We start from the raw sequence: 27596 nt of genomic DNA, 5'->3' as shown, positions 1-27596 counted from the left end.
AAAAACAGTGTCATCATGGGTGTGGCCATGCGTGTGGCACAGGGTGGAAAATAAGCACAGCGTTTAAAAAAAGTCTTGCCAGCCGAATCTGACCTCAAATAATATTTATTAGTCGTTTGAAATTCACGCAGGTTTCATTAATCATATCGAGTTCATTTAGCAAAGGATTTTGTTTTTGTTCAGTCAAATCCCTTCAATTGCCTGTTAGGATCAAATGCAACCTTGTCCTGTCCATTATTTCCTGGTGTTAGTTATTCATTTTCCCACCCCATGCCTAAACCCCTGGGGTGATCTGGAATTGCATTCTTGTTATTATATTTTCCAATACCCCACCCCCCCACCCCACCCCGCCAAAAAAAAAAAAAAAACAACCAAAAAACCAATTCCCTCTTTAAGAATAATTTAATGTATATATTCTATATTAATGTATAGTGGTTAGAACCAAAGGGTTCAGTCAGTCATACGTTTGTTTTAATTAATAGCGCTGTTTTATCGTAGAAGGAAAGTGGGCGTGATCATGACGTCACTCCGCGGCGAGCGTGACCGATCAGGTAAGCGCAGTTAGTTTAAGGGGTGTGGGGAGGACGCGACAAAAACATATAGACTTCAAATAAGCCTAAGAATTAAATTACGGTAGAGTGCGAATGTTTCAGGATAGAGAGAGTGCGAGCGAGAGAGAGGGATCACTAAGTGCACGCGCGATTTCTGGAAGGCGCGCGACTGCTGTGGCTGTGTATGTGCGCAGAGGAAGTGAAGCGTAACGGTACCTGTTAACTGTTATTTTTTGACCTGCACGTGCTTTCAGGGATACCCATATATTCCTAACCTATAGCGAATAACACGCTCAGGTTTGGCCTGGTGATGTGAAGGGGAAGGCAAGGACACGATCATTTCTGTTGAAGAGAGTCGCATGTTATCCACCGCGCGGATGGCAGATTATTTTCGGAGAAACGTCGCCTGCTTTCTTTCAGATGGGGTGAGACGCATCCCAGCAGGAAGGTCCCGAGGCTGGACCGGAGGACAGTCTGGACCCAGGGCATTGCAACAGCAACAACAATAATAATATATGCAAGTCAAAAAGAGAAAAACGACTGAGGATGCAGGGGGTGACGGTGACCGGAGAGGCGCCCACACTGAACGGGGGTGGACGGGAAGAGGTAAGGAGTGAAAGTGCTCGTATAGGCTACTAAATAATAGTTGTTTTTTTTTGTGAGTTATGCCATGCTATATTTTTTAAATGAGAAAATGCAGGATGCGCCATTATAGTGTGCCCAACACACTGTAACATATGCGCTTCCTGTAATAGTTTACAGAGCTCATAAATGTTGAATAAAGCAGATATTTTTTAAAGCTTGATTTGGATAACCTATTTGTTATTGACCTGGGATAATGCAGATGGCTAAATGGAGCATGCATGAATCTTTTACAGGAATGCATGTCAGTGTATTATGCAGACAGAGTCAAACGACAACAAACCCATTTTCTGACGTTATTCCATGTCAAACAGTCTATATGATTCATCAAGAACGATTCTACACGCAGCAAGTCACTGTGCGTCTGCTCTTTTAGTTTAGCCTGCTAAATGTGTCGGCCATGACAGCGTAGCTCATGTTATTACTTATTATCTGTATTCTGTATTCAATGCATAAGGAGGATCTCCCCCAGTTAAGGTGATTTTGAGTAATGGCTTGTTTACAAAAGGGGCGGGACTACAGGCATCTCGCCACCTTCTCAGTAGTTATGGAAACCACAGCTAAAATTGAAAGTGTTTAAAAGGTGATGGGGGTTATTTATTTATTTATTTATTTTACCATATCTACGTTTTGATGGTTCCACAATGAACTGAGTCATAATTTTCCACCATAAAGCTGAACACCATGTGAAAGCCTCTTTATGGTGGGAAATCATTCTGCCCACTGTGGCACCAAGAAAATCTTTAAGTAACTTTAAACGGTTCATGAATGGCATTTAGCGTACTCCTAAATCTGAGTTAATACATTTATGTAAACTTTCTTCATGGGTTTTTGTCGGACTGTGTAATGTCGCTCACTTTATGGTTGTTTAACATGCTCTGCACCGACTTTTTCCAAAATTCGCCATATCTAGAGTGGGTATGTAAATCCAAAAATTATAGTACTGTGGTACTGCCTTCATACAACCCAAAATACTGGAATGTTATGATATCGACATCTTTAGGATGAAATAAGACCACTTGAACTTGCACACTGCTTTTTATTATCATAAAAGTAACTCAACTGACAAAGCAAACCAAGTAGTCAAGACTGAAAAATTGGATTGGGTCCCATTATATGCTGAGTGACATGTTGATATGAGCAGGTATGTCTGACAGCCGTTTCCTGGCATTATTGGAAGATCCATTCATTTCGGGTCATGCATTATTAAGAAATTATAATTCTTGTAATGCACTGTCTAAGGACCATAACATAGACAACCCTTTGACATAACCTTAGCTACAGTCAGTATTGGCATACAATGTGTCTGCTTGGAATCTATTATGGATGGATGTAATTGATTTGCCAAAAAGCAAAGCTAATGCAAGCTAATGGAGAAGGGTTAGTTTAAAAAAAAAGACTTGTAACCTTAGGATTTTATTATTGGGACTTTAACTAACAGTGAAGTAGATTTTTTTTTTTTTGTATTTTAGCATTGTAGTATTTTCACATGTGGTAATATGTTCTTTTGCCATTTCGTTTCATCATGTTGGCTCAATGATTAACCTCTTACATTCAAAGACTTGGCTATATTGAGTATATTGAGAGTGTAGCAAGGTCATTTTAACATCTCAGTTTGCTCACTCATTCTCTTACTCTTTCTCTGTCTCCCAGTCCTTGATTCAACCTGCACTTTTATTGACATTATTTATAGGTCTGTCTTTTTCAGCCTTATAACTGGCACATTGGTCAGTAAGAACACAATGTCAGGACACTGTGTAATTTTTAATGTCATCATTTTAAAATAATTTAGAAATCTTTAAGGATTGAGAAGCATTGCATATGTCAAATTTCAATATGCTAGTCTCAGCATTCCTAACAGTAATATCTAGAAGCAAGTTATTTCAAGGCAGAGGTATAATTGTCATATTGCCTCATCTTGTGTGATCTTCATGTCAAGCTCTGAACCTAGGAGCGACTCCTTCACTCATACTCATGCTTGCTCAGTTAATAGTGCATATTATGTTACGTAGCAATCGATAGACTGGGAGACACCAAGGTCTAGGATTATATTATTGCGTTTGTAAAAAATTTTTTATGTAACACTTACAATCATATGAACACTGTTCACTAGAACGCCAGTAACAGCTATTGTTAATTTTTTTCAAAATCTCTGAATTCTCTGATGCATGTTACTCCGGTTGGGGTGTGTGTTTGCTTTTAGGCTTTTGTGGTGTAGTGCCCATATGAGATAGAGATAGCAGATATGCCGAGTGGGCAATCCAGCAATGCAAGAGTGCATCTCTTCTTATTAATTAAAACACTTATATACTTTCCTAGTTTACTATATCCCTTTTACTGACAAACTCTGTATGTTCAGACTAGCTGGTGGATAATTATATGCCTTCTGTCATGAAGAGAGATTCATTTCAATCCCAGTGCCTGTTCAACTGAATATTTTATGATATGAGAGAAAGGCTTTGTCCTTCATCCCACAATACTCTGCTCTTAGTTTAAAGTACTCCTGAAATATGGTAACAAGAAACCTTTAGCTGTGGAACCTGTGTACTTAGTGCTAAGCTTGCTAGGTTTGTTAATGTTAGTCATGAATATAATTGTTGTATTTGTGGTATGTTTGACAGGTATTGCCTGTCAAATAAATTTCTGAGAATGACAACAGAATCTGAGACTCCAGTACTAAAATGCTATCTATGTTTATTGCTAGTTTGTTAGCAGTTCACTAGCCAGCTACCTGTTTGTATAAGGAGGACATGGGTGTGGTTCCAGATGGACTATTCATAAACATATGTATGTATAAATCCTGGCAATTAAACATGTAATAATGTTGTTTATTTCTTTTTAGATAATTTCTGTTGGTTTAAAATGATATTCAAGGATCCTTAAAAGTGATGTTTTGAAGGACATGCCATATCTAATGGTTTTAATTCTCTTTCTTGTCCACGCTTATTAAACACGTTGCAGTCAAGATCTAATAGTTTGAATTGTTTATAAAGTTTATTTATTGGGCTACATAGCCATATGATTTGTATTGTATGTCAGCTGGATAACCATGAATACTATACACCAGTGCTTTCCCGTTTCCTTGCTGATCAGTCTGATTTGCAGCATCATTCCAAATCATTAGACCACAGGGTGTAACCACAAGGTCACCAACAGAGACTAGAAGATTCCTGCAGAATACTTTTACAGTCCACTGGAAAACCATCAAACTATCATCTAAAAGTCATGTCAAACCACAGGGACCTCTTTCCATTGTGAAAACATTATAAAAATATTATTAGGAACTTTTGCATGTTCTACAAAACCACCAGGAATCTCTTTGGGTTACAATGATTTTATTTATTTATTTATTTTTTATAGCATGCATCTGTGTAGAGTCAAATAATACCTCAGTAACACACATATACACACACTGTGCACGTTTGTGCTCATTTATTCTCTCTTTCTGACTCAAGCACTCAGCACTCTGGTGCCCCTCATGTAAAAGCATTCGCATCAACTTCCAAGGCTGCAGATTCTTATTGAGCAGCTAAATAATTTACCCTATTAGAGTGGCTCTGAACTGGCAGTCAGGTTTATATACACTATTCATGCACTTGTTCCAAATCACCATGTCAGGGTGTAATCAAATTGTGCTAATGATAGAACATTCCAGAAGTGTTTACCAGAGAATATCATTGTTGCCGCTGAGGACATTTTTTTTCTTACAGCATAGGCACCTTCTTACTATCTGACTCCCCTACTGTTGTACTCTACTTTTTTCATTATCGAGCATCCACTCAGTGTCTAATCAATGATAATGTATGATGCCCTTCACTAATATTGGCACCCTTGTTAAATATGAGCAAAGAAGGCTGTGAAAAATTGTGTTTATTGTTTAACCTTTTGATCTTTGTTAAAAAAAAACATTCACAAAAAATTCTCTGCTCTCATAGCTATCAAACAATTGCAAACAAAACACAGGTTTATAAAAAAATATCTTTGTTAAATATAGGTGTGCAACAGTTATTGTCACCCTGTGTCGTTCCATTGTCATCCCAGTCCCCTGACTTGGGTTTCAAGTCAGGGGACTGGGATGGCCATGGCAGGACCTTGTTTTTGTGGTCAGATTTTTGTGTTGATTTTGATGTAAGTTTTGGATCATTGTCCTGCTGGAAGATCCAACCACGGCCCATTTTAAGCCTTCTGGCAGAGGCAGTCAGGTTTTCATTTAATATCTGCTTGATCGAGTCCATGATGCCATGTATCCTTACAAAATATCAAGGTCGTCTGGCAGAAAAACAGCCCCAAAATATTAAAGAACCAACACCATATTTAACGGTGGGCATGAGGTACTTTTCCATATGGCTACCTCTCTGTGTGTACCAAAACCACCTCTGGTGTTTATTGCCAAAAAGCTCTATTTTGGTTTCATCTGACCATAGAACCTGAATCCATTTGAAGTTCCAGTAGTGTCTTGTAAACTGAAGACGCTTGAGTTTGTTTTTGGATGAGAGAAGAGGCTGTTTTCTTGAAACCCTTCCAAACAACTTGTGGTGATGTGGGTGACTTCGAATTGTAGTTTTGGAGACTTTCTGACCCCAAGATGCAACTAACTTCTGCAATTCTCCAGCTGTGATCCTTGGAGATCCTTGGTCTAACCCATTGTTATGAATGATTAAGGGCATTTGGCCCAAGTGTTACCTCATATTTATACCCCTGTGAAACAGGAAGTCATGGTTGAACAATTTCCTGTTCCTAGTCACCCAGGTGTACAAAAAATGTAAAATATCAGTGGGAATATACTTCAAATATATTTTTCTCATATGAATTCATAGGGATGTCTGTGATTGTTAATTGTAATTGTTAATTGTTACACACCTATATTTAACAAAGAATTTTGTGTTTGCAATTGTTTGATATCCATGAGAACCTAGAATTTTTTTATTGTTTGAACAAAATATCAAAAGGTTAAACAATAAAGATAATTTTTCACAAACTTCTTTGCTCATATTTACCAAGGGTGCCAATATTAGTGGAGGGCACTGTAGCCTGTTGTTATGAACTCAGAGATCATTATGTAAGGATACCTTTGAGTTCAGTATGTCCTATTTATGGATAAATAACAATGCAGACACATATATTCCTTAATATAGCCTACTACGATTGGGGAAATGTAATTTTAACACTGACAGAAGGATGGGATTATTTCGAAATTAACTAACATCCCCTTTTCATAATGGACAGTGCAAAAACTAGAGATAACTTTCAAGTTCACCGTATGTCCTGTTGGATTCTGTTGTACACATCACCATTTGCAGTTGTGTCCTTGGTAAACTAGAACAATTAAACTTTTGCACCTCTGCCAAGAAAAGCACAGGCTATCACATCCTGTCCTGGACTGTAGCTGGCCGTTAAGTGCTGCAGTCTCTCACGGCAAGGGCATTGCTCTGACTGTTAGCAGATTTGTGGGTGTGTGTGTGTGCGCGCGCATGTGTACACAACTGAAAGAGAGAGAGGGAGTCTGAGAGCATCCAGCGAAAAGGATATGGTCCTTCTATACTGGTTATGAGTATTGACTGTGTGGAGAATATGCACCTTTTCACCTGTATTTGTTGGTGCCTGTATTTGTTTGTTTCAAGCCATTATGTCATGTCTATTTTTTCTTCACGCTGTAATTGAAAGCAGCAAATGCAATACCTTGAAAATGCTACTAGGGCAAGAAGTGGCAGCAGAGAGGCAGCCACATCTTCTTATGATAATGCATTGATGCGTCTAAAAGCATTCAGTGCTCCCTCTCTTCACTGATGCAGAGCATGTTAAAAGCAGGCTTGGCTTGAGTTACGAGCAGCCAGGAAATGTATTCATCCCACAAGAGACTGGTGGAGAAAAGTCAATTACTGCGGAAGGGAAAAGTACATTTCACCGAGTTATTGTCTGAGCTATGTGTCAAAAAATTTAGAGACCGCTTCCCACTTGGTCATGTATTTCCATTGCAAATAATATACATGCCTTTTTTACAACTGAAACACTCAACAAATTGTGCATTGTGTTTATTTCTCACATAACATTATATTAACTTCTACACCTTTCTTGTTTCTCTCCCTCTCCTTTCCTACACCCTTCAAACCCTCTTTATGCTAACTCATTCACATCTCTACTAATCACTATCCTCTATTCAAACCTCTGGACTTTACACTGTCCATCCCTACCTCTCTAAACCCTATCCCGCTTCCCACCTACAGCAACGTCCTCTCAAGCAGTCCTTAAGCGGTTCTCTGTGCCGGGAGTCTCATTGGAAGTGCCTGTTACTGACCCTGCTCATGTACGGCTGCTTTGGCACACTAGGCTGGTGCTCCCTCTACCGCATCACCGTCATGGCTTCTGATGACCAAGGCCCTGCCTACTACTATGGCGACCGAGCCCGGCTCTACCACGATAGTCCCTGCTCCAACGGATATGTCTACATCCCTGTGGCTTTCCTTGCCATGCTTTATGTCGTCTATCTGGTAGAGTGCTGGCATTGCTACTCCAAAACAGCCAACCTGGCTAAAGTGGAGATCAGTCAGGTGTATGACAGGATCCAGCGTCTGCAGCAGGCCACACCATGCATCTGGTGGAAGGCCATCAGTTATCATTATGTACGGCGGACCAGGCAAGTGACACGCTACCGCAATGGAGATGCCTACACCACCACACAGGTATACCATGAACGGGTCAACACACACACCGCCAGTTCTGAGTTTGACTACTCGCGGCATGGTGTCAAGGATGTGTCCAAAGAGCTGCAGGGCTTACTAGACCACCCAGTAACACGGATGCGCTTCACTAAGTGCTTCAGTTTTGCCAGTGCTCGTGCAGAGACCGCCTACCTTACACAGCGAGCACGCTTCTTTGGTGATAATGAAGGTCTGGATGACTACATGGAAGCACGGGAGGGTATGCACCTGAAAAATGTAGACTTTAGGGAGCACATGCTGGCATTCCCAGATCCTGCTCGGCCACCTTGGTACACACGACGTTGTGTATACTGGCTTGCATCTGCTCTGCTGCTCTCCTGGCCACTCCGCGTAGTGGTTGAGTACCGCACAGCCTATGTCCACTATCACGTTGAGAAGCTGTTTGGTGAGAATGAGGATGCCAATGAAAATGAAAATAGAGACAACTATCAGACAGGCTTCGAGCGTGGCTCTGGAGGACCCACTTTGCACGTCATATCACGAGTAAACACAGTGGACATAACTGAACTGGAATGGCACATTCGCTGCAACCAACAAATAGTGCCCAGCTACTCAGAGGCCTTGTTAATGGACCTGGACATCAACCCAAACACGCCGTTGTCTGTTGCAATGGCAGCCCAAATGAGACGCAACTCCAGCTACTTCCTCCAGAGCTGCCCTCGGTGTCGGAGGACGACAAGCAGCTCATCTCTGCCTTCATGGGTTAGAGGGAACATGGTTGTAGGGGCAAACTCATTTCCCATCAGAGCAGGAGGAAGGTTGACACTGAGTCGCAGCGGCTTCTCCCTGGGACGCTTGCACACCACCCGAAACCGTCATACCTGCCTGTTTCACTCAAGGAGTCTTGGAGGAGGTTTGGCAGGACGAGGGGAAGAGGGAGGTGGCTTTCTGGGCCTGGGGTTCCGTAGGTCAGATGAGGAGAGAAGGGGCGTTCTAGAGGGGGAGGATGAGGAGAACAGTGAGGTCGAGGAACGACGGCAGAGGCAGGGAGATGACATAGAAAATGGCGAGGCCAGAGGAGAGGAGAGAGACAGGCCACCAGCCTATCAAGATGCTCTGTACTTTCCTGTGTTGATCATTCATGGAGAAGAGAGCTGTCATGGGGGGCGGGATATTGATACAGGATAATGGCTGGGATTAGTTGGGAATGTAGATTAGAAAGTTTGCACTGGTGTGTATAGACTGCATGTAGAAGGACCTCAGGTAAGTGAATCAAAGAGATGAAACAGGGTCAGAGATGGGGGATCATGGAAGAAAATAGAGCTTGTACCTAGGGAAGAGACAGTATATAGGCTAAATATAAGATGAAAACTGATTGGAGAAAACATGTTCTGTCAGCTTTAAAAATGAGAGTAGAAATGAATAATGACTCAGATGTCAGCGAGTGTATGTAGGGTTTAAATAAAAATGAGATATATGTAGGTCAATCTGTCTCATGTCAAGTTGACATGAACTGACCGTTTTAGAAAAAAAAAAACATTCTAATAAGCATGAATAATTACATATCAGTATCGTTATTTTATACCTTGCAACAGCATCATGAAAACTGAAATAAAAGCTGAATTTGTCCATGTAACCTTTTACTCTAGGAGTATTGTAGTTTACATGGAAACTTGGACCACTGTACCTGATCACTTAGTGAAGACATTCCACACCTAGCAAGTTAAAAATTAATGTAGTTCATGCAGACATTTGCATAATACCATTGTAAAACCAGAAGTGTAACAGTAGTTATACTGTATAAAAGAAGTTCAGTTCTTTAAAGAAATCAGAGCAGATAGAAACAAAGTCAAAAGATCTCAGGGGAAAAGAATACTTTTTTAATGGGGAATGAAAGAGGACTGGAAAAGATTTGTTAAGTGAGCATGTAGACTGATGGTAGTCCTTTGCTGTTTGTATTTGTGCTCCAACCAACTGTATTGTCTCAGACTTGTTTTAATTGCTTACATTGCTTTTCAAAGCTTGGTGCTCATGACATTGTTGTTGTCCTTAAAGGTGTTTCTATTCAGCTACTGCTAGAAAAAGTAAAACTGCACATAGCTATAATACAGCATTATTTTTCAACTTGCATAGTCACATAGACATATATGATTTGCATAGTCTGGACTTGGGAGGAAATGTGTAAAATGATAACAATGTTAAAGGAGAAGTATGTAAAATGTAACATTAGTACAAAAACAATCTCATATGTCACTCTTCACATCACCTGCCCCTGTACTGCTTCTTTGTTACATTTATAGAACGCTGTCCTTTAGTATGTTGATGATTCATTGAAAAAAATACAGATTACTTCAATGTCTAATGACTGTCACTAATGAAAGCACACAATTGCGTATAAAACACAAGTCATGATCCAGAGCTACACTGTCCAAGATTAACAGTTCATTAGACACAAATCAGCTTGAGTCCAAGTTTACTGACACAGATCAGCATCTGCACATAGTGTAGCCTCACTAGCAAGCACAAGTAATGCGATTTACAAACAGTGCAGGGAAGGGCGTGAACTAAGACTGACTGTTGAGAAACTCATCACAGAGTGAATGAATGTACAACAGAGTCCTGCATATTTGAGAGGAATTTATTCTGCAGCAAAATCTGGGCTGTCAACAAGAAGCCTCAAATGCATCACTATTTTTCAGCAGGATTGCTATTATCCTATGTTCACACTAGCAAGCAATAAGTCACTCTTGTCGCTTGTAGTTTGTCTCTTGTGGACATGTAGCAGCCGCTACTGTTTCCACCTGTAATGTCCAACGTTTTTTTTTGTTTGTTTTTTTTTATCTCTGATGAGAAAGGTAGTAAATATTAGTAGCTTCTAAAACTTACTAGTGGAAAAACATATGAAATAATGCAAAAATCAGTGTGAACATTGGCTGTTTGTGCCAACAACCAATTTTCTGCTACTTCCTTCCAAATGTTATTCTTCTTCTTAATAATATCTCTATACACATCGACGTGATAGGATAAGATGAAGCTGTGGTTATAGGTGGCCATGGGTTTCTTCCACTTTTGCTTGTCAGACATTAAATATGAACTAATTATATGTAGGGAGCAAAATTGTGAGTGGGGAACTGAAGAAATGTTGGATCATATGTGCCATCGGATTGGTTCAATGGATAATTCAAACCAGGCATTTGGATTCATCATTTTACTGAGTCATATGTAATTTGCATAGAATATAAGTGTAAAAATCTCAATTCACATGTTGAATGGTCATCTGTTGCTTTATTGCTTGCTAGTGTGAATGTTAGGATTAGGCTAGTTATTACTAAAACTTCCACTAGCACTGAACCTTATTTCTGTGATGATGATGATGTTGATGGTGATGATGATAACAATGGTTATTCTGGGGGTCATATAAATAAAGCCAAACACATAGAAATGTGTTTAATGAGTAGTTATTTTGTTAACCAGTGCAACACTATGAGTTACGGTTGTTGTTATTATGCTGTTTGCTAGGGGGTGGAAAAAGTACAGAGAAATTATACTTTAGTGAAAGTAAAAATAGTGTGTCAAAATCTTACTTGAAACAGTGTCCAGCCAAAAATTTACTTACGTGAAAGTCAAAAGGTTGATACTTTTAAATGTACTCAAGTATAAAAAAAAAAAGAAAAAGTAAACTGATCAAATTAAGTAATGTCATATTTTCATGTGAAAATCATCATTTGGTCTCATAATTTATGTTCTTTATGGTAAATGCACAGAATTCATAGGTGAGCCTTATGGAGACCCAACATTTACACCCAATGATTGGAGATTATTTGATTATCAACACTTGTTACAGCATGTTTTTAATTAGAAAGCAAAAAGGCGTAAAGATAAACTAAAAAAAAACCTAAAAAACGGCTTTATGCTGACTTTACATTGTTGTGAAGAAACCTAGTTTCTATGAATCTGCAAATTGGAAACTCTCCCAACCCTAAATGCACCAATAATTTCCCCTGGTGTTTGCATACTGAAACTTGACAGGCTGTCATATTTTATGATGCAATAACGCTTTCCTGTCACATGTTCAACAATAGCTCATATTTTCATATGTTCAGCTCCGATTTTTATAATAAAAAAAAACATTTGGAAATTCTTGAAATTAATATTTTAACTAGTCAAATGAATTACTCAAAGATGATTGAGGAAAAAATGTTTATGAAGATGAATTTAATTTAACTGATGCTAATTTATGTGGATTGCTTTTTAGGTAAGAATGGAATTACATTAGTTAAAGGTAGGGATGCACCGAAATGAAAATTCTTGGCCGAAGCCGAAACCGAATATAATGAAAAACTTGGCCGAAAGCCGAAGGCCGAATACTGAACACGTTTTTTCGCGTTTTTTCAATTTATTTTGCCATATTTTTCACCATTGCATAAATGAAATAGTCAAAATGTGCTTTTTACTATTTTGTCTAGCTTTTCAAAGAAAAAAATCAATTACAAAAACTACAATTTCAAAATATTTATTTAACACTGAACATTTTTTTTTCATTCCAGCAGGCATAGGCTACCAACAAGGCACAATATAACTTTAAATAGATAAATTAGTAAAATAAAAATATTTTTATGTGGTCATCTTTGAGCCCCCCTTGAATAGCCGATGTTAGGCCTATAACTGACTGCTGAAAGAATGTAACACTCTGTAGCCTACAACAAAAACGTGCATTAAAAGGTGCATCGAGTGCAAAAAATGGTAATAATCGGTTATATACGGCTGATTATATTCGGGATATATACCGCTCGCGTCTCTGTACACCTCGCAGAGTATTATAGTAGATATAGTATAGTTAGATACGTTGTTAATGTTATGTACCGTGATAGATTTAGTTAGTTTAAACTATAGATTAGTTCATTTAGTCCCCGCTGGTTTTTCCGCTCCCAGTCCATAGTACTAGTTCATGTTTCTTGTTTTGTGTTTTGACCCTGTTTTCTGTGACCGCGACTTTGATTCCTGGTTTTCCTCCATTTATGCCTGTCTTGACTACATTTTTTGGATTACGATTTGGATTTGTCTGCCTGCCCTTAAATAAATATGTCTTTACCTGCTTTCGTACTCTACTCCCTTACGTCTCGCGACGTGACAGAATACTCCGGAACAGAAACAAAACAAACGCACGTCCACGGTCCGAAGAGCACGTAGCTCGTGCATGTAGCTCGTGCATGCGTGCGCCCCCTTATCAAGGCCGTGACTTTTGTGCGTCTCACTCTGGTTGCTAGGCTATTTTGTTGTGTCATCAAACACGTCATTGTTCGGTCAAATTTTTTCGGATTTTTCACTTATTCGCCCAAACACCAAAAATGCTTTTTTTTTGCTATTTTCGGCCGAATAATTTTGGTTGCCGAACATTCGGTGCATCCCTAGTTAAAGGGGGTGTTTATTTTTATTTAACAGCTAAACAAATATTGATCAATACTGGTGTTAATGATTAACATTACTATGCATTAATAAGGACGTTCATGAATTGTTAATTGATAATTGTAATATGATAAATAATGTCAGATAACCCTGTAAAGTCCCACTGAGTTATTTATTCTAAAGCATAATATTCATATTAAACATATTATTCAGCATGTATTCAGCAATTGTTCAGTAATCAAAGTTAAACTAATAGGAAAGTTATGCAGTTGAGAATCTGAGAAATGTAAATCTGTACCTGACAACCAGGCCTGTTCACCCAAAAAATGTGAACAGTCACTTTATACTTTTTGTTAAGCTCCTTACTTATTTCATTGCATTTTACTACTGGAGTGTTTCTGAGTGATTAGTTTAGTCGGTGATCAAGCTGTTTTTTAGGTTAGGATCAAAACTTATGGAGGACATCCTGCTGAGTTTTTTATTTATTATTTTTTTAAAAATCTTGATCTGTTTAAGTATTGTTTTTTTTATGTCATTCTGTTTATATGCGGTAATTTATTTTAAACAGATTAGTTTCAACTTCTTTATTTACCTGGAAAAGACACAGTAGCTGTATTGTGATGGTTTTGAGAATTAATAGAAGTGATATATTATGGATGAATTGATTTTTACTGAAAGATTCTTGTTTATTTGTATTAACATGCATGTATAGACAGAAAAAAAATTCTACTGTATAATGTAGGGCTTTCCCTTCCCACCTTCTTGTCTCAGTCTCTTCTAATCTGTGCATGAAGGGCAATGCTGTTGTAGTCACTCCACTAATGACAATGAGATATGACAAATGAGGGAGAGAAAGGAAAGATAAGAAAAAAAAAATGCTTGCACACCTGGGAGAAATAGCGGCTCAGTTGCACTGGAAATTACTTTTGGATGTATGGAGGACAGACAAGGACCAGAGACTGCAGTAATAAAATAACAGTACATCAAGTCTGCTTCTCTGGTAAGTGGAGTTTGCTTACTTGGAATGGGAAACTGATAAACTGGGTGGGTTTTGTACAGGAATACAATCAATGAAACAACTTTATTATATTCATATGAAGGTGTTGTTCAGAACTAAATCAAGAGAAGTGATAATATGCTTAGTCAGGCTTGTGTTCTAAAGTTAAATAACGTGGACATAATGTGAGTTTCATAATAGAAATAAACTCTTTTTTTGTTTGAAGTGTATAAAGGCTTAGTTTTAGTGTGTGAGGAGTTGTTTAGGATGCACATGATTTAAGCTTCTCAGTAAGCTGTTGTTTTCACTGATTTATGCCATTAGAGATTTAGGTCACAGTATCTCTGGGAATACCAAGCTTGTTTTCCTAGTAACAGGAATGAAGGCTTGTTTGTGAAACACCTAGCATATATTTCTCTTGCCCCTGTGGCTCTAATGAAGCTGGGCAGTGAATGGAGAGTCTGCTAATGTTGGCTGCACAGCTACAAGAGCAGTATCAAATGTCGAATGCAAATAGCTGCTCTGGTTGCTGAGGCTACTCAGCTTAGGGAGGAGAGTCAGAGCCTACACCAGCACAGCTCCCTCACCAAGCAGGATATGACCGAAATAAACAAAACCCTGGGGGTGCTGATGGACACTAATGTAGCCTTTACAGCCAAGGAGAGACACACACACAAGCTCAGTAAGCAGCTGCAAGTGGCAGAACTTGACCTCTTTCAGGGGAAGCCATGATCAAGACTGAAATGACACAATAAGACAGGAACATTGTCCTATTTAAGAAGTTTATTTTCAAACGTGAACTTTTCTAGGATTCTGTTATACTGTATTAGCATAAGTGGTCAAACAGGTATTGGGTGGTTAATGTATGCATAATAGTAGTAAAAGATTAAAGGTGTGACTTGTGATTTTCTATACTTGTAATTTGATACCTTTGAAAAATCAGCAAAATTGGCTCACTTGGCCCACAATTTCAGACTTCGGTTCACATTTTTCAGACCCTCCAGGATTTTGCGATCACAGAAATTAATGCAAGATCAAGTAAACTCCGCAGTATTCCAGGGAGCTTGCAAATTTTTCTAAATTACCGATTTTCTGCACATTTGGGCCAAGATGTGTCTTTTGATGTCATCACAACACGCATTCAGCCAAAGCCCTCTTCGATTCCTGTGCATCAAACATGAGTACAACTAAAAGGTCTCGTTTACCAACAAACATCACTGTGAAATTCAAATTTCACCAATTCAAGTAGTTTTCCACAAAAAAAACAACAACTTGGCATTGCAAAATTTTGAAAAAAGCTGCAGTAAAATCTAACCCTAACCCCAACACACACACACACATAAAAAAAAGTCGGGACCACCTAGAGGACAAAAACATGTCTGACAAGAATATTGTCCTTTCCTGTGCATGAAAAGAAGATGGTAATCTATCTAGTTATAAGTAGGATTTGCTTATTTAGAGGTTTGAATATCAAATAAGATGCATCTTGGTAGGAATGTTAGACTTTTAAATTTCCTTCTATTAATTACAAAGAACCCTTTTAGCACTACATTTTAATAAATAAATATATATTTACTTCCCCCTGCGGAGTGTCATTCGGTCTTTTGCAGGAAGTAAGTCCATTTCTTCAATATGCATTTAAGTCTGACTGTGGAATGGCTATAAAATATATATTTCTCAATTTACGGTTGACTGAAATATATTGATCACATATTGTGCTTACCAAAATGTTCATAAAAAATTCATAATATAGTTTTAAATTACAAATTCTTTCTTGTGGGGAAAAATACAAACAAGCTTTTCAGACAATCTTTTCCTTATGTTTTGGGTGAGAGTGTGGATTCAGCCACCTCAATTCTCCAGATTTCTTCTGGACATGTCATCTAGTCAGTCCTTAATGCTGTGCGCCACATGTTGAGGTGTGGGTTTGTGGTGGGGTTCACAGGACTCGAGCCGGGCGGTGGAGGAAGGGCTCAGTCTCATCACAGCTCCATTGGTCCTCCTCACTAAGAGCCCGGCGTCTCTGCACCACCACAACTGCCACAACTAACAGCCAGAAGAAGAAACTCACCCACACTGACTTCTGAGGAAAAAAAGATGATAAGCCATCAGGTTAATAGTCACAGTAAGAGTGTATCATGATAAACAATTGAGAACTACAACTTTTGAATGTCCTGATAAGGCTCTTTTATAAATCAGCCCTGAATTTCTTACAAAATATCATTAAGAGGAAAATGAATCTTCACAGTTTTTCATATCTGACATACATACAAGCATGAGGTGTCTGGCTTTTGCTGTCTATGCAATGTTTGTCCTAGTTTTCCTGGTGCCCCATATAATATTCTGCTTGGATCTGAATCATATACTGCACATAGATCATCTACCACTTTTTCATCATTTACTTCACATCTCCTCAGTCTACTGTGTTGTACAAATTTTACTTCAAATTAGAAAAGATTTGAAAATATAACCACTAGGATAGCATTCAGTTTGTTAGTTAGGTATCTAGCTAGTATTTATAAACTGCTACTTAAATCTCAAAATGATAGCTAATTTACTTACTAGCCAGTCTACTAATCTGTTTAGTCATGCTTGCTATCAAGAGTCTACTTGGATAACCAATAATGCTAGCTTACTGTATATGCGCCACCTAAGTGCTAAACCTGGTGGCTAGCAACTAGCAATTTAGATTAGGTGCTTTCAAATGGTTTTTTTTTTAAAAACAATAATCTGAGAAATTTAACATAATATAAATGCATTTTGTTTTCTAATCTCATCTCATCAAATTTTCAAGTCAGACTTTTCTTTCTTTTAATTATATATTGTATATATTGTATATAATAATATAATGTTGTTACACTTTTACAAGCCATATAGCATTTTGTGTGTGTGTGTGTGTGTGTGTGTGTGTGTGTGTGTGTGTGATACCTCAGCACTGTGCAGTTCTGTATAAAATTCGCTCCCTATGTAGGGACTTGACCATGTCATATTCTGTGCTTCCTTACAACTGAAAGCAAAATATCAAATGTAATTTAATTTCATTATCAGTATGTAGATTAATTCTGTGTATAAATTCATACTCATTCATTAGTAAATTAGCATTAATAGGAACTATACATGAGATGCGCAATATTGTATTATCAAAATTATTCTGCCATAATAGCTGTATTGAATCTGTTGATATGATGAATGATGAATTCATATGATGCCAAACAAATGAGGGCAATGTGAATGGAGCTTGTTTAATTGTTAAATAATGCAAATGGCATCATAAGAAAGAGTAAGAACATTAGCTTCACTGCCATGTTAGCTTTCTTAACCTTTTAGATGACTCAAATTAATTGTTACAAATTTGCATGCTGTTTATTGTGTTAATTTTATTGCCTTTCATCATTTTAAACCAACAGAAAAAATTTCATTGTGAAGTATAAACCTATATTAATATAAGTGTTCAAAATAAACACACACTGTTACACTAACCAGTGAAATGGACAGTTATATGGATGACAATTTCATCATTTAATTAGTCAAATTCACCAAAAGATATCTACCATTAGGCAGTTGAGGTTTAATTATTTAAAAATAAATAAATAAATAAATAAATAAATTGGTGGTCCTTCATTAATGAAATATGATTATTTGTGCAGCCATGGCAGAAACAGAAACAATTTACCCCATTGCATGTTCTAACCATCAAGTGTCAATTTTAGACAGACTTGTTAGGGAGGAGACTATCGCTGATCCATAAATCAACAGAATACTCATTCAGTGAATTCTATTCAAAACAAGAATAACATCTTAGTTGAACTCACCTGCTTATGGAGGAATTGTTGTGAAGGACAGAGAGACACAGGCTATCTCTACCAACCCTTAAAATACACCCTGACACCAAGTGAAAAAGCAGGAGGAGGACACACACCCCTAGGGACACATTCAGACACACACTTCTCCTAACAGACACAAACACAGGACACAACAGGAATTATTTTCTATTACACCACAGAGCACTGCTGACTTCTCTAATCTGATCTGTCAGATTGTATTGATTAATTTTCTATAACAGCGGCTGGTAAACATAAAAAAACAATGTGTGTAATCATTGATATGCTTAAGTTGTCTGTGAGATGTTTATTTAGGATTTTTGGGGGGAAGGAGTCTCCAGTGTCAGCGCTTTGTAATATTCATAAGTAAAGCAAAGTTTTCGGCCTCAGGAAAGTCTGCAGGACAGAGGGTATTGCAGCATTGCAGTTTCTCTGTAACATGACAAGCTGTGTTTTTCTTGTTTGTGTTACAGAAGAAAAAGAGACACTAATGAGGGAATGACCGTTTACAACATAACATAAGTGATAACAGAAACTAACTTGTTTCATGGATGTTCTGCAACAATAAAATTAATTATAAACAAATCAAATGTATGATGTGTCATTCTTAAATTAATACAAAAAAATCTAAATGCTGGCAAACTGCTGGTATAAGAGATATACAAATACAGGATGTGTTGTTATTGGAAAATAAGGAACTTCAGACTGGTAATGAAACCTCAGCTATGTGTCAGGCCACATCACATGACCTTATTGTTGATTATTTTACCAGAACAGAATGAGCCATAGTGTTTTATTCCTTCGTTGTTTATCACCGGAATCTCAAATAAATATGATGATTTAATGTATTACTGATCTGCAAAAGGCCAACAAATCTGTCATACAAGCAATTGAAAATTAAAAACTTTCCCATTAAAATTTCTCATTAGATCTGACTTCACCTTTTTACGTAATCATCCACACAGCTTGCATAGATCCAGTAGAGAATGATGGCGAAGCAATAAATGGCCACACACACGGAGATGGCTGATACAAAATAGCAGACTGAGGGAGGACTGGATCTTTCTATTGTCAAGGACTGGTCAGATGTGTTGAAGTAGATACTGCCATAGAGGATGCACTGTCCTGTAAAATGACCCTGCAGTACAATATATGATGTTAACTTGAAGTATCTTGTAGTGAGCAAAACCTATATGCATGTAAATTAAACTATATTTGAAATGTGCATAGTGAATCTTTTTAAAAAATGATCAGATTTAAAAAAAAAAAATACTTATAAGGGAGCTTTCGCTCGCTCTCGCTCTCTCTCTCTCTGTCTCTCTCTCTCTCTCTCTCTCACTCTCACACACACACACACACACACACACCATTGAGAGTTCATCATCTGACTTCCATAAAGCCTAATGTGGAACTGTAGGTTGTTAGTCACATGACCAAAGATCACATTAAATCACAAATAATGGTCCATTTAAACTGAGAAGCAATAATGGCATTCTGATCCATCTGTTAATTATTTTGTCAAGAATTACACCCAAGACCCTGTCAATGATTCCATGTACTGCAAGGCATAGCACAGAATATAAAGTGTCATTAACAAATAAATGCTAGGGGTAGAATTATTTAAAAGGGAATTTTGAGAGTTGAGATTAATATTAGGTTTAAGAACAAAATTAGTTCAGTTCAGTTAGATGACTACAGAAATAGACAAAATAATGAAATTAACATTCAAGTGGCAATCCTCAAATGTAATCCCAAATCTTTTCCATGTTACAGATATATGCATAAGTTTAGGCTTTGCATCATTGTATGTGTTTATATTACTATGTATACTACATTATGTCAAATACTGGGCATATGTTCACTGTATATCGACAAATATGCCATTAAATGTGCATTTACATTTTTTTAAATATAGGCTAAATGCAAATGTATTGCCACTCCTACTGGATACAGTAGCAAAATAAAACCAATATTATAAACAGTACAACACTATAGCATGATAGTTCATGCACTAAACCCAGTAAAACTTTCTCTCCCAATAGGACAGTTGTACTTATGACAGGTGTGAGTTTGTATATGAAGGGTGTTGTACCTGTGTGATGGTGACAGAGGCAGCTGTTATCACTCCACACATGAACGATCCCGCATGCAGCACAAGTTCGAGCGCCAGCAACCATGGCAGCCCCATCATCCCCACATGCTCTGTCCTTCAGATAGAAACACACTGAGCCCAAGCACACATTCCTCCAGGAAGAAATGAATACAGTGACTTGGAGCACGCGTCTCTTTAATGCCAGCCCTGTCCCCTGCAACAATGTCACTCTCTTTTCCATTTGTTGATAGCTAGTGATACTCACTTGCATACTTATTACAGAAAGAATGTTCCGAGTATGGTGAAAACAGTCAGCTCAATGCACACATCCCTTCTATGCGGGTAACAAACAGGCAGTGATCTTCCAGATTTCACCACTCTCATGAACCATCACCTGGAAAGAAGCCAAATCATGAGTCAGTAGCAAGACTGACAAGTATGTACTAGTTACGCACACTGGCACCGTAAACAAACTCCTCATTGCATTTCAGCTTTTCTTCATTCATTATTCCTTATATAATTTATACTATATAGTTTCATTTACCATTCCCTTGATTTATTTTTCCACATTTCATTTACACCTCCCTAAAATGTGTCCTTGAATGCGGTGAAGCAAACTGTCACAAAACTCCTCCTCCCTCCTGCAAGGAGTTGTGGGCAATATTAGCTGAAAAAGTGTCCACATAATATCCACACTTCGAAAATCTACTGGAAATTGTAGACCATCCGGGTACCTTTGGGATACTCATTTCAATATACTACGATTTGGGACAGACTAATACTAATCTCGGATACTATTTAGGACGTATAGTAGGCGAATTGAGACGTAGCGATACAGTCATTGCTTGTACTGCTACACAGTATGGTGGAATTAGTTACAACTGAGATTATCTATCAGGTCGCCCTTTCTCCAGACCAGCAGGGGGCGATATTCCTCAGCCATAAACAGGAAGAACTGTGCACCGAGTAAGAGAATCGAGTCTGCTGATGGTCCGGCAGTAAAATTTGAGTGAATTATTACACTATATTGTATTTTTGAAATGTTTAATGTAAAATAAAAATTCCTGTAATTCGTTTATTTTAAGTTCTTCTGAAGTATTTTTCACGACATTATTCAGATTTTTTTTTGTGCAGCTTTAAACAGCTGTGCACAAATGGCTATGAGATTTGTGAACACCATGTTCTTTACATTCATACTTTTATGGAGTAACATTATGTTGTGTGTAACAGGTAAGATATGAAAGTATTCTAGACCTTTGATATTTAAATTATATTAAAACATAATATGATATTTCTGTTTTACCAGGATGGTGTTTCACTTGGGTTTGTACAGTTTAGTGTTTTGTATAGCTGCAAATCTAAATTAAATGAAGAATTTTAAGCAACAACACAGTTAGTGTTGTTCACAGATGTGCCTTCATTATAACAAGGAACAGTACAGATGTTGAGATAGGAATGGAGAAAACCCCCAAACTGGTATCAGTTCAAAAGTTTTCATCTTCCTCTTTGACTATGTATATATTCTCTAATAATGTGTATGACCATCCTTTGCTTTTATAACTACTTCTAACATTATTTATATCCTCTGAACAGTTTTCTGTTCTATTCTAGTTTATTATATTTATTGTCATATTGTTTTTAGGTTAAAAAAATCACAAAGATTAATGTGTATCTTACTCTTAAAGCAACTAACTTTATTTATTTATTTATTCATCTATCTATTTATTTATTTATTTATTTATTTATTTATTTATTTAACAGTTTTTACATTTTTACACTGCATGTTTAATATGTGATAGGCACAACCTGGAACTGAAGTGGACTTAATTAGGATATGTCATAAATCTACACAAAATAGCCAGTAATATTCAACTTTAACCTGACAGAAACCAAAAACTGTCATCACCCTGAGAATATCCCCACAGTGAAGGATGGTAGTGGTGGCATTGTGTTGAGAAAACATCCTCACAATGAAGCATGGTGGTGTTAGCATCATATTGTTGAGTGTGACCCTTTTTGGTTGCGTCACTGATTAATGCCATATTTACCCAGTCACTAATTTTGGTGGACAGCCTCCTCTAGACCGAGATGCAGTCATGCCAATTCTTTTCATGTTGTAAATAATTATATTATTATTTAATATTCAGTTCTTTAACTCACATCTGAGTGTGTCATGTGCAAAACTTGAATTTTTCCCCCAAACTATTGCAGTTGATTTCATTTCTAAGCTCCTGGAAGTAATTTTTATGGTACATCTAAACATTTGGACTCAAGTATATTTCTTATTTATATTGTTTCTGTTTTGTTCCAGCTGATGAGAGTATGGTGTTGGTCTCTGGTGGGAACATGAAAATAGGAACAAATGCTGCTGATGGCCAAGACGGCGAATCTCCTGCCAGAGCTGTGAAAGTCGAGACGTTTAAGATGGACAAATATCCTGTAACTAACTCCGATTTTAGGTGACTGTCCAAAATCAGTAAGGAATAAATCAGTAAGGAATAAATTGAAGAAATTGTTGAATATATTGCTGTAACATTGATGTTCATGGGTGCACAGTGGCTTAGTGGTTAGCACGTTCGCCTCACACCTCCAGGGTTGGGGGTTCAATTCCTGCCGCTGCCCTGTGTGTGCATGTTCTCTCCATGCTGCGAGGGGTTTCCTCCAGGTATTCCGGTTTCCCAGTAGGGAAACCATGGTAGGCTGATTGGCATGTGTTCATAGTGTGTGAATGTGTATGTGATTGGCTCCTTGTCCAGGGTGTACCTTGTGCCCCATGCTCCAGGTTCCCTGTGACCCTGTAGGACAAGCGATACAGAAAATAGATGGATGGATTGATGTTCATGGTTAAACATGGACATATTTGCTTTCATTGGATTGTGAGAATCCCATGATTCATTAAAACACACAGAAACTGGTCAGAGATTGGTGAGGATGATCACAGCATACACCATTTAACATGCACAATTATCAATCATGAGCATTTATTTATTTTTTTCTCTAGGGAATTTGTCAGATTGCAAAAATATAAAACAGAGGCTCAAACATTTGGATGGAGTTTTGTGTTCCAGGATTTTGTGTCTGAGGAGCTGAAAAGCAAAATCACTCAGAGAATTGAGGTATGAGCACACAGTGACTCTTGTGTGTTTATTTTTGTGTTATTGTTTTAGTGCAGGTATTGCAGTTTCATGGCATTTTATCTACATTTTCATTTATCATCCTCTTTTAGTCTGCACCCTGGTGGTTGCCAGTCGAGAAAGCATTTTGGAGACAGGTACTTTCTTAATTGAAGATGCTCTTAATTATATTTAAAACATAATTAAAGGACTTCAATATTGAGCCTTTAAGTATTTGAGGTTTGCTGACACAACCTTTTTTGTTTTTTATCGATTGTAGCCAAGTGGACCAAATTCTACCATCAAAGACCGTCTAGACTCTCCGGTTGTGCAGGTGAGCTGGAACGATGCTCAGGCTTACTGTAAGTGGAAGAAGAAGAGGCTGCCCAGTGAAGAGGAGTGGGAAATAGCTGCACGTGGAGGGCTGGATGGTAAACCACATTTCATTCAGTATTGCCAAAGAGTTCTCTTCATCTTGGGGGCTTAATGTTTTACATTGATTCCAATCCGTCCAACGTGTGTTTCAGGAAGGATGTACCCATGGGGGAACAAGTTCCTCCAAAATCGCACCAATTTGTGGCAGGTCAGTGTGGGTACATTTTTGTGTAAAAAGAAAAACCTGTATTAGGGCTGCAGATTTAATCACATTTTAATTCTGATCATTGTTTATGTCTTCCTTACGTAATTCAACACTGTGACGTTGGTGAGCAATTTTTTTTATTGACTGGTGCACTACATCACAAGCTGTTTGGCTGCCTATATATTTTGAGGATTCACTCAATGAACATAACTAGAAATATTGTTATTTTGATATTTTTAATACATATATACATTTGAAAGAACATTGTCTTATAAGGTGGGAAATACCCATGTTATGTACATTCAGAATGATAAGTAAGGGATAAGACATGACAGGCGTGCTGTTGTAGTAAACTAATCGGCGATGAGGTGGTGTGATGTGGACGTGAAGAGGAGTCACTGTACTGTTACCACACCAAAATTATTTCCTGACGACATACCTACAGTAATTTGCCAATTCAAACAATCTTTACTTATTAAAGAATGACACCTACATTTTATTTGTTTATAATTACATTTATGTCCACACAATAAGTTAGTTTTTATTATCACTTACGTTATAGTGGCTATAAACAGTCATTCCCTCATCTATCGCTTTATCTCTCTCTTGAAGTTAATAATACAAATGCAGAATTTTTATGACCTACAAACTGCAAATATATATAATTTATATATATATATATATATATATATATATATCACGTATATGTGTGTGTGTGTGTGTGTGTGTGTGTGATCAGAATTTATTCATTACTGTGCAGCCTTATAATTCTATTATTTGAAAAGGCAGATTTTGTTAAAGCATGATGTATCAAATAGTGTGTTTATTATAGGGGTCTTTCCCAGAAAGGGACACAGCTGAAGATGGTTATCATGGTGTAGCTCCTGTAACTGCGTTTCCTCCGCAAAATAATTACGGTACACAAGCATACATCACAAAACATTAAAAAGAGAATTATTGCCAGGAGAGATTTATGTATATGCTTGACATGACATGACATGATACGATGTGTTATCGCAGGACTGTATGATATGTTGGGTAATATTTGGGAGTGGACATCTACACGTTTTACTTCGCCTCAGATGATGTATGTACTGCGCGGTGCGTCATGGATCGACACAGCTGATGGATCAGCCAATCACAGGGCACGTGTCACCACCCGGTCAGTAGTAACTTCCTCTTATTAACTGTACTTCAAACATACTGTTTATTACATTTTATCTACTTCCTCTGTACCTGTATAGACACACTTCATCATTATGTTTTATGAGGAATAATTATTCCTTCTACCTTGGCTTTATCTGTAGAATGGGGAACACCCCAGATTCAGCATCAGACAACTTGGGCTTTCGCTGTGCTTTGGACATCAAGAGCAAAAAACAGAGCAAGAGCAAAGGAAAAACTGAGTTGTGAGGACCTAATGGATAAAACAGTGATTATGTAAACAGTCAGACACTTTACTAATGCATCTCTCCTGTGGAGACCAGAACCAGACATTGATTATGGAAAATCATTCCACTTAACACTGAGAAAATAAAAACAGCATTTTTTAACGTCCTTGTTCATTATTATTATTATTATTATTATTATTATTATTATTATTATTATTATTATATATTTTTAAAACTGTTTTTAAAATGTAATAACTGTAGATTCTACATATATGCTCAATGCTCAGCAGCACCAAAGATTATTTTATTCAAAATTCTTTTGCTCTATATTGAAATTGCCGTACCTGATCACAATTATTCAGACAATTTAGGAGCATGAGTCCATGATTGGGACGCCAAAATATTGGTAATAATCTTTCAACACTGAATCTCTGGCAACCTGCATTTTACCCATTAAATTGTTAAATCTTAGGCTACTATCATTTTTTATTTTTTATTAGCAAATAGACAATTTACTTTTTAATAAGTTACTTTCAATCTAAAGTTTTGGTAACAGGATTGTACATATTGTTGAAAATAAAGGGGAGAAAATGAGAGAATTTTCCAAACATGTAAAAATCACATACAATCACATACACATTCACACACCCATTCATACACTACAGACACTTTGGACATGCCAGTCAGCCTACCATGCATGTCTTTGGACTAGGGGAGGAAACCCCCACGGGGAGAACATGCAAACTCCACACACACAGGGCCACGGCAGGAATCGATCCCCCGACCCTGGAGGCGTGAGGCGAACATGCTAACCACACATCAAATCAGTGATGCACCCCAATCGTGGAATCACCCATAAATCAACAGCCTTCCTTCACTGTACATTCGTTCATATGTGTAAGACTGAACAAAATACTTTTTACATGCTAAAATAAACACAAGCAGAGAACAAACCAATAAGAACACAGGAAACCCAATGTTAAACCCAATTTCAGGCAATTATTTATGTTTTCCATGCTTAACAATAGCAATCACAATGAGTCCAACTGAGGAATTCAAAAATTATGTGCATGACAATGGTTAAAATATAGTAAATTATCTGGGCCTATTGTATAGATTATTTTTTAAACAAGTGAACTGTAGGTAATTTGTGAGGCAGTGCCCCCTAGTGGTTCAGAAGCAAACTTCAACATGTGTTCTCTCGTGATCCTAGCCTTGGAATTTACAGAACCTTTAATAATGCGACATTTGTATGAAATCATTTTAGAGCAGTGGTTGTGGCCAGGGACATATTTATTTTAGGAACATTATATAAGTGTGTACAATAATATTTGTTCATTTATTAGAGCTAGTTTATTTACTAGAGCTTTCAAGTCCTGAATTTTCCACTGACAGGACATGTTAGGTTCACGTTAACAGTATTTACTTACTATTTGTTTGTGAGTTATTGAGGTTTGGATCCACACCAGTTCAGATGCCAGTCAAATGGGCTAATATCCATAAGAACTCGATAATAAATGTAATAACTTCAAATATGGTGAGTGGTGATTTCACACACAAATTAAAATATCAAGGACCCACTTAGAGAACCACTGCTTTAGAGGCATTACTCAATTTTCATTCAATTATTCATTTGGAAGTTTCCTTTTTGCAGTCATGTGGGCTTGTCTCACCGAGTCCTCAAGGACTTCTCGCTCTCCTCAGCAGCAATAGACAGCAGAATGATTTGGTGAGTGTTCTCAAATAGAGCTGATCTATTTTGAGTCTGTCCTTTCTTCATCCAATGACTGTAGATCTTAAAGGCACAGGCATCGACCAGCTTCCACAGTGCTTTTATGGCATAGGGATCACTGTGAATCACTTCCTTGGTCACAGACTTGGCCCGACGATAGTTGCAGTAGATGTGCATGGTGACCAGTACGGTCAGGCAGATAATCTGGGAAATTACACACTTACTGTATTTAAGATGCTCAATATTTGCCAGATCCTGAGCTTCATTTTGATGGTACTAAAAACATTTCTTTGAGTTTTATAAAACACTGCAGTTGAATAGCATTGCCAAACAACATAGAGAAAAAAACAGTCAAATCTCTGCTTTTTTGAAACCTTGCTTTAACCCCGTTAAAAAAAAAAAATAATAAAAAACCCTGTTACTTTTTTGAAACAGGAACCTTGAACTTCCTGTAAGGGCTGAACTGATGGACTTCTGAAACTTCATACTGCTGGAAGAAAGTGTGGTTCAGCCAAAGTTTTAGAATCACACAGTTCCTTAACAAGTTCCTATTATGCACTTCCAGTGCAAGTAACAATTATGCAATGAGCCTCCAGCATGCACTTTACTGCT

General features: G+C 37.6%; 3 protein-coding genes across 5 annotated transcripts; 2 read left to right on the top strand and 1 right to left on the bottom strand.

The window, feature by feature from the left end:
* The first annotated feature begins 545 nt into the window (after positions 1 to 545).
* On the top strand, positions 546 to 10861 carry LOC128622575 (transmembrane protein 151A). The gene is made up of 2 exons (XM_053649197.1): positions 546 to 1157; positions 7418 to 10861. The coding sequence occupies exons 1-2, from the start codon at positions 1098 to 1100 to the stop codon at positions 9038 to 9040; spliced, it is 1683 nt and encodes a 560-aa protein (XP_053505172.1). The 5' UTR covers positions 546 to 1097; the 3' UTR covers positions 9041 to 10861.
* A 3505-nt stretch (positions 10862 to 14366) lies between these two features.
* Positions 14367 to 20755, bottom strand: tmem179bb (transmembrane protein 179Bb). 2 transcript variants are annotated; one of them, XM_053649199.1, is made up of 7 exons: positions 20713 to 20755; positions 20434 to 20562; positions 20169 to 20283; positions 19018 to 19214; positions 18068 to 18205; positions 17184 to 17262; positions 14367 to 16338 (listed from the first exon to the last, which is right to left on the bottom strand). In XM_053649199.1, the coding sequence occupies exons 3-7, from the start codon at positions 20265 to 20267 to the stop codon at positions 16195 to 16197; spliced, it is 657 nt and encodes a 218-aa protein (XP_053505174.1). In that variant the 5' UTR covers positions 20268 to 20283; positions 20434 to 20562; positions 20713 to 20755; the 3' UTR covers positions 14367 to 16194. The 2 variants fall into 2 exon arrangements, with proteins under 2 accessions (XP_053505174.1, XP_053505173.1); XM_053649198.1 differs by having other exon boundaries at positions 20434 to 20718.
* Positions 20756 to 20902: 147 nt separating this feature from the next.
* On the top strand, positions 20903 to 25833 carry sumf2 (sulfatase modifying factor 2). Of its 2 annotated transcripts, none has more exons than XM_053648750.1 (9): positions 20903 to 21134; positions 22480 to 22627; positions 23170 to 23284; positions 23395 to 23439; positions 23562 to 23712; positions 23809 to 23864; positions 24694 to 24778; positions 24882 to 25023; positions 25169 to 25459. In XM_053648750.1, the coding sequence occupies exons 2-9, from the start codon at positions 22491 to 22493 to the stop codon at positions 25272 to 25274; spliced, it is 837 nt and encodes a 278-aa protein (XP_053504725.1). In that variant the 5' UTR covers positions 20903 to 21134; positions 22480 to 22490; the 3' UTR covers positions 25275 to 25459. The 2 variants fall into 2 exon arrangements, with proteins under 2 accessions (XP_053504725.1, XP_053504724.1); XM_053648749.1 differs by having other exon boundaries at positions 21131 to 21398; positions 25169 to 25833.
* Positions 25834 to 27596: the final 1763 nt, after the last annotated feature.

Source organism: Ictalurus furcatus, chromosome 18 (assembly GCF_023375685.1).
Source record: "Ictalurus furcatus strain D&B chromosome 18, Billie_1.0, whole genome shotgun sequence".
NCBI classification, from domain to species: Eukaryota; Metazoa; Chordata; class Actinopteri; order Siluriformes; family Ictaluridae; genus Ictalurus; species Ictalurus furcatus.
Note: the sequence above shows the minus strand (reverse complement) of the source record. Positions and strands in the feature narration are given on the sequence as shown.

Coding starts and splice junctions, on each gene's coding strand:
- sumf2 (XM_053648749.1), top strand. CDS start 21,323: ATGGCTATGAGATTTGTGAACACCATGTTCTTTACATTCATACTTTTA. Junction 23,440..23,561: donor AGAAAGCATTTTGGAGACAG/GTACTTTCTTAA, acceptor TATCGATTGTAG/CCAAGTGGACCAAATTCTAC. Junction 23,713..23,808: donor TGCACGTGGAGGGCTGGATG/GTAAACCACATT, acceptor CGTGTGTTTCAG/GAAGGATGTACCCATGGGGG.
- LOC128622575 (XM_053649197.1), top strand. CDS start 1,098: ATGCAGGGGGTGACGGTGACCGGAGAGGCGCCCACACTGAACGGGGGT. Junction 1,158..7,417: donor ACGGGGGTGGACGGGAAGAG/GTAAGGAGTGAA, acceptor TCCCACCTACAG/CAACGTCCTCTCAAGCAGTC.
- tmem179bb (XM_053649199.1), bottom strand. CDS start 20,267: ATGATGGGGCTGCCATGGTTGCTGGCGCTCGAACTTGTGCTGCATGCG. Junction 18,206..19,017: donor GTGGATGATTACGTAAAAAG/GTGAAGTCAGAT, acceptor TGTGTCTGTTAG/GAGAAGTGTGTGTCTGAATG. Junction 17,263..18,067: donor AACAATTCCTCCATAAGCAG/GTGAGTTCAACT, acceptor TTTTGCTTTCAG/TTGTAAGGAAGCACAGAATA.